General features: G+C 45.2%; 1 protein-coding gene across 1 annotated transcript; it reads left to right on the top strand.

Moving 5' to 3' along the window:
* The first annotated feature begins 153 nt into the window (after positions 1-153).
* Positions 154-16,488, top strand: LOC135392095 (GTP-binding protein 1-like). Its single transcript, XM_064622762.1, has 12 exons — positions 154-320; positions 697-873; positions 2,792-2,900; positions 4,049-4,229; positions 7,442-7,694; positions 9,380-9,475; positions 10,080-10,318; positions 10,710-10,854; positions 11,169-11,351; positions 12,086-12,224; positions 12,317-12,589; positions 13,697-16,488. Exons 2-12 carry the CDS (start codon positions 754-756, stop codon positions 13,813-13,815), a joined length of 1,857 nt encoding a protein of 618 aa, XP_064478832.1. The 5' UTR covers positions 154-320; positions 697-753; the 3' UTR covers positions 13,816-16,488.
* Positions 16,489-19,119: the final 2,631 nt, after the last annotated feature.

Raw genomic sequence — 19,119 nt, forward strand, 5'->3', positions numbered from 1 at the left:
TCGATGCCAAACCATCGAGATTTTGAGAAGAAACCCATCGAGTTATTATATTTTTACGTACGCTGTGATAAAATTGAGAGGATAAATAACATACACATATCTTCTGTTCTCAGTATTTGATAATCACGAAATACGAATACACCGTCAAAACTGTCGTTGTGGTTGTGACTTCTTGTGACGTCGGAGCTACCGAGTAAATCGCTGGAGGGAAGCGCTTGTTTTTGTTGACTGTGAACAGTGACCCACATTAATTTGTGCGAAAGCTACGAAGGATAACATTCACCTCAAGCTTCTGTCTCGTTTTCCTTGAACTTCAAATTGTAAGTCTGCATTGACTCATTCGTCACTTTCGATTGTCATCCAATATGGCTATATGATGACATTGAGGGTTCCTCTTGCATCTTTCACATATGGACGTTTCGGCTGAGTTTCTGAGGCTGCCCTTCACTGACCGTTTCCTCTAATGAATACTTTTGTCGGCGTCTTTCGTCCTGTCGCGGTTTTGTCGCGCGCCACTTCCAGTGATACGCCTTATCAGAGAAGAGCGCCTCCGCAGCTGATCGGGTTCTTGCAGTGTTTTGGTTTCGTGTCCAGACATGCTACGTACACAGCTCTATGAGTCAGCCCAATCTTTTTCGTGTTTCTGCGTTGCAACGTACCTTGATTTCACTTATGCGTGATTGTTTTCAATTTCAGGAAAATGACTTTATTACGGACCAACTCTTTATGAAGCTAGCGTAGGAAGTTTCGAAAATGTCCGCAATAGTCGATCAAACTCCAACCACTGCAAAGTCCGTCGTTGATCTCTTCACACCAAACATCGTACCATGTTCGAAAGATGAAAGTGTCGACTGCGATGGTCTGACTGAAAAGGTGAGCTCGTTCCACAAGTTGTTCTTCAACGCATGTGTAAAGTATTGCTACGGTTTTAATGAGCTTCTTCCAGGATGTGTAAGATCTGCACACTTGCAACACAAGGACACGATGTGTGAAGCTTAACGTTAGGCATGGGCGAACAGTGGGTGTGTTTGTATTCAATACATAAACAGCATTGAGAGACATGCGCCATGTTCAATGATGTCGTCCCACCAACTACCCCAGCCAGGGATTTTCTTCGCACACCCAGAAATCTCCTGTTGAACGCCCCCCCGGGGAGGGGGGGGGGGTTGACCCTTTAACTCTCCGAAATGTGCTCGTTCGTCCTGTCTTTTCTTGTGGTTGGTCCAAGAATTATGCACACACGTCGCCGCCTTTTGCGTTTCGAAGTTACGAATCTTATTTCTTCAGCTGTCCCTTAAGTTCATCTAGGACATATTTATCGAACTTTCGAGTTTCACGGAGTGAATGAGTCAGTGTGCCAGTAGCCTCATATTCAAAATACAACAAACTGCACAATCAAACCTGTTAATAAAAGACTGATGTTTACGGGGGACTGTATTTTGCGGAATCAAATCGTATTACACGGTGCGACCAAACTAAAAGAACAAGAAAATGACGGAGAGAAAGGACAAACAAAAAGAGACTGGTGTGATTACAGAAATATAACTTTGCAAGTGTACGTCTGCATGCTTGATCAAACTCTGGAAAGTGTTGAGAATGCACCATGAGGGTCCCCGTCATCGGCTGGCATATTAGCCTCAGCACGTGTCAGTACCCCGCCTGAGTTGAGTGCTTACCGACAGCTGTGGCTTTTTTTCTTCATAACAATACCAGGTGCGTTGCACCGATCACCATTTTTATGCACCTGCCTTCAGAAGGGTGTCTATTGCCGTCTTCGACCGTCTACATGTAGTACAGCGCTGCTTGAACGACGACAAGGGGGTACACCCCCCTACAGTATGCCAGCACCCCCCTCCTGAAAAAAAAAAAAGAAAAATTATCCCTGACCCCAACACACTGCAATCGTTACCAGTAAGTCGACGGTGCTTTCAATGCAAGCAGACGATGTGTGACGCTTCATCCCAGGCAGGGGTGTATAAGGGGTGCATTACATTACACATAGTGGAACGTATCTTCAGTGCATCCAATATGCACAGTCACTACAAGCCAGTCATCTGTGAAATTCTGTTTGTAACGCAAAGAGTCTTTCAGTGACACCGTAAGGGGGTGTCTTTGTGAACTAGTCGTATAACAATGCCAGGCCCATTTTGAGCCCATAACGTCTGGCTAAGCAGCAGAAAAGAAACACAGACAAGGGTGAGTAAAAAATGCTGATGGAATGGCTACTCCTTCTTTTTTTTTTCTTTTTTTTTGTACTCACCCTTGTCTGTGTTTTCTCTGCTGCATAGCCAGACATTACGGATTAGCACCAACTGACCATTTTCACCTTTTCCTTCACCTTACAGGACCAAAACTAGCGTGAAGTTTCTCAGCTTTTCATTGTACAGCTTGGGACAAAAGTTCACGGAACACGGCACTAACGTATTTCTTCATCGGGACCTCCCCCTTCTAGATATTACGAAGAGATCGAATAGGAAACAGGTGACCGGATATTCTGCCCGTCCCTCAGTTTGTGTGTCCACTCCTGTTTGCCTCTAGGGTGTCACCCAAATAGAGAAATGTGACACTCCGGTGTTCCGTAAACTTTTGTCCCAAGCTGTACCTTGTAGTGCGCTTCTTCTTGTTAAGAAGAGTGTTGACGGGAATTAGAATGCTTCTTTCATATATATATTTTTTTAAAATTCCAATTACACTTTGAAAATGTGCTTCTTTCGTGTCTGTATCTCGTGTGCTCCTGCCGACATGCGACTGTTACAAGTTATCATCACACCGTCTTATTGCTTTTAAACAGACATCATTGGTAAGCCCCAGCGAGGAGCAGTATGACGCCCTCACGCGGCAGCTGTCGCAGCGGTTGCGAAGAGGTCACGGAGAGGTCATCTACGAGATTGGATGCGGAGGTAAATAATATGAAACAAAACTTTTAGGTTCAGTCGTGGTGTTATAGTGAGAACGTGGGCTCGACACATGTTACGGGAATCAATAATGCGCAACACTTACCGTAACGTCCGCCAAGGGACCTTTGGAGGTATATTGAAATAAATAAATAAATATACGTAATTGTAGCTGCGCACAAGGAAACATGGGATGCGCGCACATGGTCATCACCTTACTTTATGTGTGAACCACGACCTTCTAGATTCACGATCTTCTAGATGTTATTTCTGTTACTGTTATTGTTGTTTCCTGGTCCAGGTACCTCGTCAGGCTTATGCCTTTTGTACCTGGCCCACATTTCTGCGGAAATGAAAATAAATATATAAATAAAAAATAAATTTTAAAAAATGTCGTAATCGGCAACCCCTATGAGGAGCTCGTCCGCACGATCCGCTAGGGGCAGTGCTACTCGTCGGCCTGCGAGATCTGCATCATGATTGGACGATGGAAATTTGAATTTTGAACGCGCAGAAGTGGACGTACGGCTACCGTAGCAGACGACAGCTCCTATGAAAACTTGCAGAATGATGATGATAATGAACTTTAGAAAGAAGCATCTCCCGTGGGACATCCACCGCTTGCGCAAAGAGGCTAAAGTACGCCGAAGTACAAAGTATTGCAGAAATTGCGGAAGTAATAACCGGGACCTACCGTAGCAGACGACAGAAATAGATCCCATGGAAACGCGTAGAATGATGATGATAATGTACTTTAGAAAGAGGCATCTCCCGTGGGACATCCACCGCTTGTGCAAAGAGACTAAGGTACGCCGAAGTACAAAGTATTGCAGAAATTGCGGAAGTAATAACCGGGACCTACCGTAGCAGACGACAGAAATAGATCCCATGGAAACGCGTAGAATGATGATGATAATGTACTTTAGAAAGAGGCATCTCCCGTGGGACATCCACCGCTTGTGCAAAGAGACTAAGGTACGCCGAAGTACAAAGTATTGCAGAAATTGAGGAAGGAATAACTGGGCCGATGAGTAGCGCCACCACTAGCCTTCAGCGCGGTGCTGGGAAGGGGTGCCTATGACATGGTAGCTATAATCTAGAAGGTTGTGGTGGGAACACGATCAGTATAGCTTTGCATAACATTTCCTTCATAGAGCATGGAGAATCAGGGTTGTCGAGCGAGGAGATGGAAGCGTCTGTGGCTACGCTGCAAAGCATGGCCACCACGTTAGAGGCCGACTGCGTCCTCCTCCGAGAGCGCAAGACGGAGGGAGGTCTCATGGCTGAATACCTTGTCCGGAACCGTGCCAACGAAAATGATTTTGTCGAAGTGAGGTAAGATCTTAAAGGCAAAGCAAAGGTACTAGATGTAAGTCCCGCGTAGTACCCCGTCGAGCTTTTGTTGGCACATTCTCTGAAGACGTTGGGATGGCAGTTGAAAGATGTGTGCAGTGGGGTGTCGAACCGCATAAGAATGTGCCAACCGCATTTTGGAACGTGACGAATTTCAAAAAAATATTCGGCGGGTGTTTTTCTGGAAGATTCCGAAAATGTGGAACTCTGCCTATAGCTAAGAAGCAAAAATCCCCGTTCACAAATCTGGGTGGTGTTTGTGTTCAACTTCATGAAAGTCGCGGATGCAACGGAAAGAAATGGAGAGTACAGAGCCTCCCACACTCCTAGTCCGCTTCATTTACGACCATGTGTGCAGGGTGATCCGAAACCAGTTCTCAGATAACATCACAGATGGCGCTTGTGCCGACGTCAGATCCGGAACCGATCTGAACCATTGTTGTCTTGCTCCGGAGCTGAACTGGAGCTGAACCATTATTCTCGAATCGGTACGAAAACTGGAACGCAAAATGTTTCGGTTCGACACCCTGCTGTGCAGGTTATCCAAAGTGCTTGAGCTTGCCCGTTGCCATGTTAGCGAACATTATCTCAAAATGGGGAGATTGCACTGGAAAGATATGTGCAATATTATTCAAAGTGCTCGCCTGCTGCCATGTTAGGGAACATTGTCCGAAAATGTGGGAGCAGCATAGCATAGGGATACTAATGTCTGAAGATAGCGATAATGCAGCAAGTGATGAGATATGTTCGTCTTTGTTTTTTCTACTTCTGGAAGGTTAGTGTAGTATCAAAACGCCTTTTTCCAAAGTTGATTGGATAGCAAGGAGTGTATCATATCGTGTGTCAGTCAGACATTCAATGGTGGAGCAAAGGCAGGTATCGTGATAACATAGATAGTATCGAGTATTATCAAAGATGAAGATTAAAAACTGTCCTCAGGTAGTGCATGGGTGTGACCTTCGAAAGCTTTGTTGCGTGGATGAGTAAATACAACCAATCTCTACGGTCACAACATCATTGGTGATGCAAACCAGAGTTCGAGGTAACTCGTTACAAGTAACTCGTTACTGTAACTAAGTTCCTTTTTCTGGTAACTTGTAATTTAACTCGGTACTTTTGCGCCGTGGTAACTTTCAGAGGAACTCGTTCCTTTTTCAGGTAACTTTGCCAAAGTACCTTAAGTTAAGTTCCAAGTTACTTTTAACCAGGGTGTCGAACCGAACCCGAACCCGAACCGAAAACCGTACCCGAACCGTTATTTTTGCCGGAACCGAACCCGAACCGAAATTTTCATGACACTGTTGAACCCGAACCGGAGCAGAACCGTAAAAAATAATAGCGGTAACCGGTTCGCAACAAAACGGTTCGGACATAAAAGAAGTCAGCATAAGAGTTCCTCTCTATCCCCGAACGAAGACACGTTGGTATCATCATCACGCGCCTATATCATGGATTTCAGAAATTTTCACCTAGCAGTGAGACGACGACGTATAGTAAGTATACTTTCAGCGTCTTTTTAACATGTTGAAGCGCAGTTGTCCTTGTGAGCGCCGCGGCTAGCGCCTCACGCACGCGGTGCGGCATCTACTCTTCAGAGACGAGGTGCCACGCGGACGAATGAAACAGGAATGGAGTAGGCCAGTTATGTAGCTCTACAGGATCAAATGCGAATAAGGATCAATATGCGATCAAATAAGCGCCCAAGATTTCCCTTTACACGTGAGCAGTACAAATTAAACAAGTCAGGAACATGAGAAGTGGAGAAGGAGCGTACGCAGAACGGTGCCTGTTTGATTGGTCGTGGCTTGAAAAGTAAATGTGGTTCTGCTTATTGGTAGTGCAGTTGTGTCGTGACATATTGCCTTTGTGTTGTGGATTAACTAGTACACTGCTGTGAGCTCGGACAGAGTAAGGCTGGCAGGCTTATTTTCGACATGCTTCAGTACGGTTTCAGATCGATTCACGTTGCGAAGGCAGTGTGCCGGCTAGTACTGTCGTCTATGTTACGCTGTCCATCTTATTAGGCTTCCTTTAAGTGTATCTTGCTGGCACTGTGCGTGTGAAAAAAAGATTTTGGGAACAGAAAGTAGCAGGACTACACCGCTTCAACAGCGTGGACTCTATTTGCAATAAGTGTTCATCCATTCCTCATTTCTCTCGCTAAAGGGCTACCTTACCGCTAGAGACGTCAATGCAGACAACAGCAGTAAGCTATTAGCCACGCATGTCCTGATAAAAGCAGTTTTATGGAACATATAAAACGGAAGCGTTGAACCGGTTCGCGAACCGGTTCGGGGCTGCGAACCGGTTTGCGAACCGGTTCGATTCTTGGCGTGGCCGAACCGGAACCGAACCGGAACGAAATCAAAACAACGCGAACCCGAACCCGAACCGTACCCGTATTTTTTGCGGTTCGACACCCTGCTTTTAACTAATTTTTCATTCACGTCCCCATATTTTCTTGCTTTCTCACCGGCTCCTCCATGACATTTTTTGCCATAAAACGTGATATTCAATCCATGACAGTATTTTATTCAGGAAGTAAGCGCCGCTGCCATTGAAATGAAGCTGAACCATTGTGCGCCCACAGGGAGTGAGTGCAAAGCGTTCGAATAGACCTCTACCCAAGAAACGTCATCATGACATTGGTAGACAGATTGAAACCGACACAAATCGGAAGGAGCGGGCTGGGTTCCACGAACGCCACTTGTTCGCTGCCTCCCATTGAAAGAAAAGCAGGACCGAGGGTCGCGTCCCTTTAAGGGACCATATCGTAATCCCCTCAAGACCGTGGCTTTCGGACGCAACCTTGTTCACGTCTAGCTTCGAGCGTAGTTCAATTCTACCAAATTTGTGACGCTGTCGAACATTATGACGTCATTTGTTTACAAACAGGGAGAGCTCTATTGTTGGACATAAACGAAAACGATCTAAGCGTGTTGCACTCCTCCGCAGGCTACTCAAGGTCTATCTCAACTGCTCACGCGCGCTGCACCTGCGTAATGCTATTTTGTGTCCGAAGTAACTTGGAAGTAACTCGTTCTTTTTTTTAAGTAACTCAGTAACTGCGAGTTACATTTCAGGCTGAAGAACTTCGTTATTAACTTAGTTACATTTTGCACACGGTAACTTAACTTGTAACGAGTTCTTTTTGACGGGTAACTTCTCAATCTATGATGCAAACACGTACGCAGAGTCGCGGTAGTCGGAAACGTGGATGCCGGAAAAAGCACCCTTCTCGGCGTTCTCACCCACGGCGAATTGGACAACGGACGAGGGCTGGCGCGGCAGAAGCTGTTCCGGCACAAGCATGAGGTAGAGTCCGGAAGGACATCCAGTGTCGGAAACGACATCCTGGGTTTCGACTCTCGGGGCAACGTGGTCAACCAGCCCGATCCACATGGGGGACAGCTGGACTGGACAAAGATATGTGAACAGTCTTCCAAGGTGACTATTGATTGATTGATTGTTGGTGGGTGTGATAAATCTAGGGCCTGATTGTTTCGGGTTATATTTTTCAGCGACGTCGGGGAGGGGGGGGGGGGGGGTAAATATGTGGTTATGCTTTGCTTCAATAATTCGGGTGTAATCCGGTCAAACCGAACCCGACTCAGTCCAGTACTGGTTGGATCAGATTGAGTCGTGTGTAAATCTTCGGTTTATTCGGCATAATACACATCCCAGTAGACACAGAGTATCAATATTTAATGTATTTAATATGTAATGTAAGAGGCTGCAGGGTTTCTGTTTTGACAGTTTGTACGAGCGTATTTATGCATTTACAACATAGTCTCCAAAGTTATCTGTTAGTTGTGATAACTTCGGATCCCCCTGGTCCAGCAGTTTTTGGGGAAATATCCGGTTAAGCCCCTTTTTTGCTGATTTGAATCTGGAACAAATATCGGGTATAACCCTAAAAAGTCAGGCTCTAGTCTCACTTCAGCGAAGAACTTCATTGTTAAGTTTGTTAAGTACAAAGTGCTAGCGACGGGGATTCACTATCAGGAAATGTATTGTGTTGGGTTGCTCATTTTTACTATGTTTCTCATCGATTTTTGTGACAAGTGAAAACAACGACGAAGCTTCATTTTATATGAGTGAGCCAAAAGCCGATGAGCTCTGTTGTTATTAAGAGAAAGGTTATAAACACAGTAAACGTTCAGTACATAAAGTACAGCTTCTACAACACACCACTATTTGGAATCACCAATTTAAGGGGGAAATGCGAGCGGACTTGTCCCCATTTGACCATAGCAACCCTGGGGACCTGGTCACTCCCAAAAGGGGTGGCCTTCTTTCATATTGAGCAACCAGGCCACTTTCACTGGCTTACATGAGACAGTGTAAAAGAATACATTTTCTTTTTCTCGCACTGAATACCGGCTCCCCCTTTGAAGCACTGTGCCACGATGGGAACGTCACAGTCCCCGCATTGTTGTGCCAGAATCCCATCGTCCCATTTAGTTATAATTAGGGCCTGACTTTTTAGGGTTAAACCCGTATCCACCCGATATTTACCCCCCGAACGAAATTTGTAAAATTCGGGTTTAACCCGAATCTACCCGAAAACATCCAGGTCACGTGGCACACTCATAAGCGTGCATTAAAATAAAGTTTGATAACATTGCTAAACATTAGTTCCATGTTAAGACAAATTTTTATTTAAAAAAAAAAATCACCTGAATACACCCGAATTCCTGACGACAGAATATGCCGTAACGGGATTTAACCCGAATACACCCGAATTTTCAAATGAAAAATATCACCCGATATTTACCCCCTGAATTTGGCCAAAAATAAAACCCGAAAAAGTCAGGCCCTAGTTATAATGAACCACTCTCGACATAGAAGTCCCGCACACGGACTTGGAACTCTCCGCCTTTTTGCGTGGCAGATCCACATTCTTGTAGCACCAAAGAACAAGCTTACAGAACTGTGGACAGAGGTAACAGTTCTTCGAATCTGAAGAACGTGGATGTAAAATGAAGAGGACAGCACAGGAGACTGTTTTCCTCTCAGTTGGGAGATATGTTTAACTCTCTTGCATGTCACGACTATCAGGGTTTCTCTGGTAGTCGTTCATGGGCGGTCGTCGTCACCCTTTCAAGCGAGGCCCCATTTTGCCGTTCCAGGTGATCACGTTCATCGACTTGGCTGGCCACGAGCGCTATCTAAAAACGACCATTTTTGGCATGACTGGGCATGCGCCTGATTTCACCATGCTCATGGTAAGCACGTGCTGTGTTAAAACGCGACAGTGTCGCGAGGATTTGCTTTTCAAGAACCTACAGATTCAAATGTGGCGCAAAAATTTGACGACTTACTTACTGTGTTGCTACTAACGTTGTTCAATCAGTTGAACAACGCAAGTTGCTCTGTCAGGCAAAAATTCATCCACAGTCTGACAACTGTGTCGCCACTCATAGTTATAGTTGTCGTGCGACATAACATTATGGATAGGGCCTGAAGTTTTCGGGAAATATTTTTTCTTAAATTCGGGGGTGGGGGGGAAATAAACATGTGCTCTAAATTCGTACGAATTTCGGTGGCAGTATGCTAAATTCGGGAGAAATCGGGCTCAGTTACTCAAACTAACTGTACTGGTTTGGTGCAAACGGTGATGTAACTGCGTTTGCTGCCAATTAGTTAGTGTGCATTCCTACAGATGTCTCAGAGAGGGCGATTTCCCGGGTAAAAATCGGGTTGCCCCCTAAAGAGGCAACCTTCTATTTGGGGTGCGAATTCGGGGAAGAGTCGCGTTAAACCCTAAAGCTTCGAGCTCGAATTATGGATCCTCGTCGTCTCGTTTGGCTCATCTCTCATTGCATTCAGGTCGGAGCCAATGCCGGTGTGGTGGGCATGACAAAAGAACACCTTGGCCTTGCCCTAGCCCTGAACGTGCCTGTCTTTGTGGTGGTCACCAAGATGGACATGTGTCCTGCAAATGTCCTTCAGGATACCATGCGGTTACTTGTCCGAATCCTCAAATCCCCCGGTGTTCGAAAGATTCCAGTCGTCGTCCATTCTGCAGACGACGTTGTCGTTTGTGCAACAAACTTTGTCTCGGAAAGGTAAATTATGGCTAGACTCTTGTGTTTTTGAGTTTTATGTCTTTAGAAAATTTTGGGGGGGTAAATATCTGGTTTTATCTCAGGAGCTGTAAAGTGGGATAAAATCTGACTATATGGATATATATCGGGTGGAAAAGCAAATTTTGGGGCGTAACATAAAAAGGGGTGCGCCTTGCACTTCAGACGAACGGCGAGACGCCGAGCAGCCGTGCTTAGAATTGTCGAGCAGTGCTCAAGTTCATTTTCGGGGGTTTTCGGGTTTTACCCTCAGTTACAGTGATGGAAATCGGGGGGTCAAAATGGGTTTTACCGAGTTTAACTGTAAGACACGACACCCTAATTATGACTTCGATAATACAAGAAATTGGGTGACTTTTGTCTCACTTTTCAGGTTATGTCCCATCTTTCAAGTGTCAAACGTGACAGGTGCCAATTTGGCTCTTCTCAAGATGTTCCTGAACCTCTTGTCAGCGCGGATGATGAGCACGGATGCTGATCCAGCGGAGTTTCAGATCGACGATACTTACTCAGTTCCTGTAAGCTTCTTTTCTATACTGGGGAGTTGCAGAAGAAGAAATGGTGATGAAGTGGTTGCTTGTGGAACTGGTTTTATTCGCTACGGCAGTCCCGCTCGGTTCGGAATTATACACATCAAACTGTTACGTGGCATTTGCTGGTCCTGATTTTTCTCACAGTATCTTTCGCAACTATAATTGTTGCTAGAAGCATGCTGTAAACAAAGAGTAACATTACTCAACTGTAACATCAAGTTTATTTTTAGCTTTACGCATTGCTTTAGCATAACATTGCTCTGGGAGTGAAGAAAGGGAATGATGTTCTTCCCATCTAGGGAGTCGGAACTGTCGTGTCTGGCACAACGTTAAAAGGAATCGTCCACCTAAACGATGTCCTCTTGTTGGGTCCTGACCCTCTTGGCCACTTCCAACCGGTTGCAGTGAAGTCCATTCATCGCAAACGCATGCCCGTGAAAGAGGTCCGAGGCGGACAGACGGCATCCTTTGCGTTGAAAAAGGTACTGTGAAGTACCTACCTCGTAAACTATGAAGACATCGGAGTTACTTCGGAGCTTCATGTTTTATCATGTTTTATGATGCACATTTCACGAATTTCGTTGTATTGCACTTTACAGTAACGAGGTTTGAGTGTATTTTTATGTAGGCATCGTTTTATTTTTGTTTGGTATAATACATTTCTATTGGTTTCATTGTTTCAGTTCTCTTAGTGTTAACGAGTTTGATAGTCTCAGCTCATCCTGTGCCTAAAAAACTTCAAATTTGATACGGGGTGTTTCACCTAATGCGATAAAAAATCAACTTGTCTGAATAATATGGGGTCAATGCAATGATTTTTTTTTACACAAACAAAAAGAGCCTGGCAACTTGCGCGCCTCGAAACGGCGGTTTTCACTTTTTCTTTTTTTGCAGGTGTACGTAGTAGTGAATGTATTTGCAGTAGAGCGGGGTAAATGCAGCATGCGCTTTCTCTTTTTTTTTTTTTTTCGAAAAGGTTGACTTGGCAAATTTTGGAGTCGAATTTGGAAAACTCAATTTCTTGCGAATTAAATTTGATAATGGTCTCCGGAAGTCATGGCAAAATCTTCACCAAGATAAATGGCATTGGCCCCGCAATGTTCAGACAAGTAGGTTTTTTAATGCATCTTTTATTACTTTAGGTGAGACACCCTGTATATTACTCGGTAGATGAGTGGAAACACAGATCAGCATTCACGTAATTTTTACGCCGTAGCAAGTGAAGCGGTCGGACATCCGCAAGGGCATGGTCCTGGTCTCGACCAAGTTGGAACCAAAGTCCTGCTGGGAGTTCGAGGGCGAGATTCTCGTCCTTCACCATCCCACCACCATCAGTCCACGTTACCAAGCCATGGGTAATATTTACGCTACTATTCAGAGAAAAATCGATGTTACCCAAAATGATACCGTTGTTCTTATCATTCAAATGCAAATGGAAATTGTGCAGTTCATTGCGGCAGCATCCGACAGACAGCATCCATCCTATCCATGTCAATGGACTGCCTGCGCACGGGCGACAAAGCCCTTGTCCATTTCCGCTTCATCAAGAACCCGGAGTACCTGCGGCCAGGGATGAGACTGGTGTTCCGCGAAGGGCGCACCAAAGCTGTGGGGAATGTCTTACGTCTTCTAGCAGGACCTGGGCCTCTCAGCATCAGCAGACAAGTGAGGCCAGTGAAGGCTCGCCATCCTGAGAATGGGGAGGCACAGGAGAATTCAGGTATCCAGAGGTGTATCATCATTAACCTTCTAGTGTCCAGTCAAGGATAACCGTGGTAGACTTCTATTATTGGTTTGATATTTTGCTTATGGAAAATGCGGCTTGTCGATCTTCAGCGAATCTGCTGAAGAGCAACCGACTGGTCGATCTGCAGCGAATCTGCCACAGAGCAACTGACTGGTCGATCTGGAGCTAGGTCTTCGGGGAATCTGCCACAGAGCAACTGACTGGTCGATCTGGAGTGAGGTCTTCAGCGAATCTGCCACAGAGCAACTGACTGGTCGATCTGGATTGAGGTCTTCAGCGAATCTGCCACAGAGCAACCGACTGGTCGATCTTTAGCTAGGTCTTCAGCGAATCTGCCACAGAGCAACCGACTGGTCGATCTTTAGCTAGGTCTTCAGCGAATCTGCCACAGAGCAACCGACTGGTCGATCTGGAGCTAGGTCTTCAGCGAATCTGCCACAGAGCAACCGACTGGTCGATCTTTAGCTAGGTCTTCAGCGAATCTGCCACAGAGCAACCGACTGGTCGATCTGGACCTAGGTCTTCAGCGAATCTGCCACAGAGCAACTGACTGGTCGATCTGGAGCAAGGCCTTCAGCAAATCTGCCACAGAACAACGGAATCCAGTCCAGCGAAAAGCAATCGTGCTCCGTCAAAGAGCTTCACGGAGATCATTCCCCCGCATGCAGCAAACCTGGCGAGTCAGCCCAACGCTTACTGTTGTCGAGCCTCACAAGATCCGGAAATTACGACAGTGATTTGTTGGAGTGCTGGCTGAAACCACGCTTTCTTGGCACAACAACAAAGAGTGCTTCGCCGTGGAGCGAGTTGATCTCAAACGACATGTGTTGCTACTGTCCATCTGAGATGCGAAAACTGCTTTCACCCAAGAATCTGCTTTTCCACCAGATGTCGTCTGATTTTGCCATTTTACAGTCCCCGTAATGAACCCCGATTTATACCCACCAATTTTCCACAACAAAAAAGAAAAATTGAAAACACAAGGGCCTGAATATACCAGAAGTCTGCCATGTCAAAAGATTTTTTACAAATACTGAGTGGAACTTGAGGCTTAATCGCGACGGTATATTTTCTTTGCAGAACCAGCACACGAGCAGTCATCCCCACAACACCACGGAAGGCCAGACAATGAACCGCAAAAGGCGAGCAAACGCAATCGCGGCGGACGCTTCAGGGGCCCACGGGCTCCCGTCGTTTAAGGTGTATGCCAATGGACCTGGCAAAAACAAAAAAAAAGAGAGAGAGACACAGGATTTTACTATGGTTGGAGTGCTCCATAGAATAGTGCTGTTATTGGATCATATTTTGCCTTTTTGGATTGTGTCTGAGCTTCTGGCTTTGCAGGGGCTGTTTGAGCTGTGTTAATTTCCTGACTGTCACTTTTCTCAGTTAGTTATCTTCTTTACAAACAGTATGTACAAATTGTCCATGGATAAACCTTACAGTTGTTTCTCCACCTTCTGCAGTGTCTCGTCTCCTGCTTTTAATTTGAGTGACAATTATGGAGCTTACATGTGTACCCTGGTATCACAGCCTCACACATGGTGCTGGTTGCATCTCTAGACAGAAACTGTGAACGTGTATCTGGTAATGCCATCAACATTACAGACGGATACACGTACATGTAGCTCGGACATTACGTTAGTCCTAGTTTCTTTATCAAACAAAAAGGTCCCTCGCATGTTTTCACCGCTTAAATTTGCTCGGTCATCAGAAGGTAAGTAGACATTGCAGGAAGAGAAGGAACAACTGCAGCTTTAGACTTCTGTTAGACACCTGGATTATCCTTCCTCGAGAACTGCAAGATCTTACCGTGAAGAATCTGAATTGAGAACTACCAAAGATGTCAGAGTGTCATCATCCCATGTACGGACGTAAGAAGACAACTTAATGCCGAAGGAATTTACCGCAATACTTGTCACTTGCAATATGTGAATGTTTGCTGTGATCAGACACTCTGCCTTTCTGTTAACATTGCTTTAGGTTGTGCTGTTTTTGGTATTGATGTGCTTCAGCTCCATCTTCACCATGTACCGTCAAGTGTGGAATGGCACCGTTGTGATTTTGTGTTATCAATGCGGTGTAATGTTTCGTTGCAAGGGTTGATCACGCAGAAGTCATATAGAAATACTGGTAGAGTAAAATTTTAAGCGTAATATTTGTTGATGTTGTTTCTACTAAGTTAGTGGAAAAAGAGGAAATCATTTTTCTTCTTCTTTCTATATGGTTGATTACAGTGCAATCCCGTTAATTCAAACTCGAAAAGGACAGGAGAATTGTTCGAATAAAGCGGAGTTCGAACAAATGGGAGTCGCTCTGAATGAAGACCTCATGCTCTGGCAGCGCATACTGTCTGCGTCGGAGACGCGTGCATTGGCCTTGCCGCACGTTCGCGGTCACGCGATGCCGGAAATACAAGAGGCTCAATCATATTCCAAAATATTTATTTACGGACAAGCATCAAAACATCTCGGGCCTGAAATCGATCTGTGATTCGCATTCGAATTCATTTCTTTTGCCGCGGCACGAACATCATCCTGGGCGACGTTGAACAGAACCCCGCGAACGGGAATACCGCTGACACAATCCGGTAAAATATCGGCCGTCATCCACGGCTTTGTGGTCAAAAGGAAGGGTCTTCCCTCCCATAAAACAGAACCGCGTGGCTTACTTGCTTTGCCGACCATGGAAGCGGCAGCCTTCTGTAAGCCAGTCGCGTTTGCGCACACCATACCGTGATTAGTTCGTTTGCCCGTCTTTCCTCCCGCACGAGCATCCTCTTTATAAGTAATAGTATTTTTTTAGTAATCTCAGCACTTAGTAGAGGAGTACAAACGAACTAGTCACTAAAGGTGTCAGGCACACACACGCCAGCAACGCGCCGCGCCGATCGTCGCGCTGCAGGACCGGAGCGTAGTCAGGCGCGGTCGACCAATCTCGTTCGAATTACCGTGCGTTTTTCTCCATTCAAGTACACGCGAGCGTCAGTTCGAATTATCCGGAAGTTCGAATTAACGGGATTGCACTGTATTGACATATTGAAGAAAGCAACTGGGCACAGAGGGGTTCCTGGGTGGTACCGCTCTGTTCCTTTTGTATTGTTGCCCGAAGAACAGGATGACACCAAACGTTCACACTGTACGTATTCAGCCAGCATAGTGCAGAAAGACCCTGTCAAAACCCGGAAGATTCAAGACTATTCTGTAAGGTGCATTGTTCATGGGTAGTTTTCACACAGTTTCTGTATTTTTTTATATTTTTTATTTAATCTACTCTTGTGGCACGTGCAAGACTGAATACCCTGAGGTCGTCATGAGGTCACTGGAAGTTAATAATGAAAGTTAACAGTCTTCTAAAAAAATCTTCATGGCAAGGTCTGGCAGCTATTTCGCTTGAACAAAGTTGTCTTCGATACCCTTTCTGCTTCTGTATTCAAGGAGTGTGTGTGCAGCACCGTTTTACTTTACAGACTGGCTTCATTGTAAATTGCATAACATTGTGGTTTGCACCTCAGTTCACGCAGAAAACAGTGATACCCACTAAGTTTCTAAATATCTATTAAGTAAGACGTTCATCTCTTTATTACATTGAGTTCAGCACCGCTAGTGCTTGTCCTGGCAAATGCCATGGCCTCAGGAGCTCTTCAGGCTCCTTAGATCCAGGGCGTACTGCGGGAGGTGCAGCCGATGTAATTCATTCAAAATATGTACAGTACAAGACGTTTTTAATGTGTGGCTTACTTTTTTTTTACCTGCTGCTTTGTGTGGATTGTGACAGCAATATTTCTTTGGAGCCTAAAGGGTAGATATTCCCAGTGATCACTATAGTTGATACCTTTGGTCAATACATTGAATAAAGAGTCCCAACATTGATATGCTTGTGTATACTCCAGCTTTGTCTTATTGTTCCAGTTAGTGTCCAGTAACAGGCTTACGGAAAGAGTGGAAAGAGAGAAAGTACAACAAGATAGTATGACAGCACGTAGCGTTGTTGAAACATTGCCGTCTGCTAATAGGAGGTGGTTCACAGATCTATCCCCAGTTGGTTACAGACTGTGTTGGTCCTGAAACGTACAGGTTTCAGGACCTTTTGTTTTCTTTCTTTTCCCCGTAACTACTACCACCACTACTATGGTAACTACCACTACTGCGATGAAATGTCAACAAGGCGTACCAAGCCTGACAAGTAGCGCACCAGAGTGGACAGGGCATGCACTTTGTGGTAACTCTATAATATCGTGCTGTAAGCTTGGAAGACCCGACACCGGCTGTGTTGTCAGAGGTTTGTAGTCACTTTTTTTAAAGTGAAACCCGTGTACAACGATATTGACGGTAATCGCGAATTCCATCGATATACAGGGGTTGACCTAACCAGCGCGTCCCCAAAAAGTCGCGCGCCACCCCGCGTGTAGCAAAAGACATAGAAACAGATGCTAAAAAGAAAAAAAAGACGCAGAGCTGTGTGACATCGTACTGTCTTTGGAAAACAGCGACCAGAACTCGTACAGTGAACCATGGGAGCATATCAGGATCGCTTCTGGCAACATTACACGTCACCATTCCGCAAGTCGGCTTCACCTAAGGGCTGCGTGCTTCCGGGGAAGCTTGCTCTAGAATACGCGCGCGACTCGCGGGTGGAAAGCACGTGCTGGGCCTTTTGAATCAGCTCGCGAATTTGAGCAGTATTGACCAAATACGGAGACACAAAAGCGTCAACACCGACCTCTTTCACTGACAGTATTGGAAAATGAACAGTCGCTGTATATTTTCTTGTCTCTCTCTCTTAAAAAAAAAAATATTCGGATGATACGAATTTTTTCGGCTACCCCGTGAGATTCGTATAATCGAGATTCTACTGTATCTTATCGCGGCGAGGTTACGCGCACGGGACGGCGTCCAACATCGTTATACGAGTTCTCGGAACCGCGGGCTCCATCGCTGTACGCGGGTCGTTTCCCCATAGAAACCAGTGTTGTACCCGCTACCCGAAAAAGGTAGCGCAATACCGATACGCGCTACCTGAGCAAAAAGTAACGAAATCCCGATATCGTTACACGTACCTAAAAGTAGCGGAGTACCGCTACCGTTACCCGTAAAAAGTAACGCGGTACTTCATGCGCTACTTTTTGGGAAAGAAACAAACAGTATCGTTGATGACGTACTTCAAAAGTCTTAAAATAATAAATAATAAAATAAAACAATAGCTCAAAATAATAAATAATAATAAAATAAAATAATATCCAAAAATAATAAATCGACGTCCAGTGGAGGTTACACGTAGGTCGCCTGAAGGCTAAAATTTGGAAAACCGTTTTTTACAGATTTACTAAATCCAGCTCGATATCCTGCATATCTTTTTCTCTTCCTCTAAAGCAAATAAAGCACAAAGCAAGTCTACCGATAAAAGGCTCAACAGCTTTGTCACAAAAAGAACTCAGATTGCCCGGAACGAGAAGTTAGTAGACATACCATGGTGTGCTTTTTCAAATTGGACGTTGACTTCCTTGACGCACAGATAAAGCTTTCCCACCTAGGCGCATAGTAGACATCTGAACACCACGATACTGTTTTCTTTCTCCTCCTTATAGTCAAAGATGCTTGCTGTAGCAGGCCATGGTCCCTCCATTGCAGCGGACAAGAAATGGCAACGGTCAAGCACCTAAGCGTGCGTGGTGCAATGTCAAGCTGACGTCATGCTGACGACATTCATAGTGACGTCAACTGACGTCACTCCTACTGCATTCTGGTGCCGTCTTCGCTAGCTATGAGTCATGACATTCCATAGCTAGCGAAGACGGCACCAGAATGCAGTAGGAGTGACGTCAGTTTGCAGACAACTCCGACAATACACCAAATCTTCAAGAAGGTTAATCCCAAATAGGGAACACGTGGAGGACACAGCCTCTTTGTAAGATAACGGCCTCTGTGCCCTCCTTTCGGCTATTTGCCTGGTCTTCGCAGAATGAGTTGTGATATCGGGCAGCTTGTTCGAAGTCGAGTTGTCGCGAACCCCAGCTCGGAAAGTAGCGGTAGCGGTAGCGCTCAAAGATTGCGCTACTGCAAATTTGTAACGGAAGTACTTCTTTCGTTACCAGTTTAAAAAAGTAGCGCGATCTCTACTCCGCTACCGAAAAAAGTAACGGATACGGTAGCGCCGCTACTAGTAACGGCGCTACGTACAACACTGATAGAAACAGTGTATATTTTGACAGTAAAATCATAAACCATCGTTTTACAATGGATATCGTTATACGAGATATCGTTATCCGCGCATTTTACTGTAGATATATATTTTCTAAACAGACGCCTGCACCATTTTCCCATAAGTCGCCCCATGACCCCAATTTTTAATTCCTGTTGCACTTCATTTCTTCATTCGCCCACGTTTGTATATGGCTAATTGTCACAGTTACATCGCGCTTTAAAGAGAAATATGGTGCTAACGTTGCCGAACATCGAACTAATGGAATGGATGGGTGAAATTCGTAATCTCGACCTATATGC

This window comes from Ornithodoros turicata, chromosome 4 (genome assembly GCF_037126465.1).
Source record: "Ornithodoros turicata isolate Travis chromosome 4, ASM3712646v1, whole genome shotgun sequence".
Classification (NCBI taxonomy): Eukaryota; Metazoa; Arthropoda; class Arachnida; order Ixodida; family Argasidae; genus Ornithodoros; species Ornithodoros turicata.

Coding starts and splice junctions, on each gene's coding strand:
- LOC135392095 (XM_064622762.1), top strand. CDS start 754: ATGTCCGCAATAGTCGATCAAACTCCAACCACTGCAAAGTCCGTCGTT. Junction 2,901..4,048: donor CTACGAGATTGGATGCGGAG/GTAAATAATATG, acceptor TTTCCTTCATAG/AGCATGGAGAATCAGGGTTG. Junction 10,319..10,709: donor ACAAACTTTGTCTCGGAAAG/GTAAATTATGGC, acceptor CTCACTTTTCAG/GTTATGTCCCATCTTTCAAG.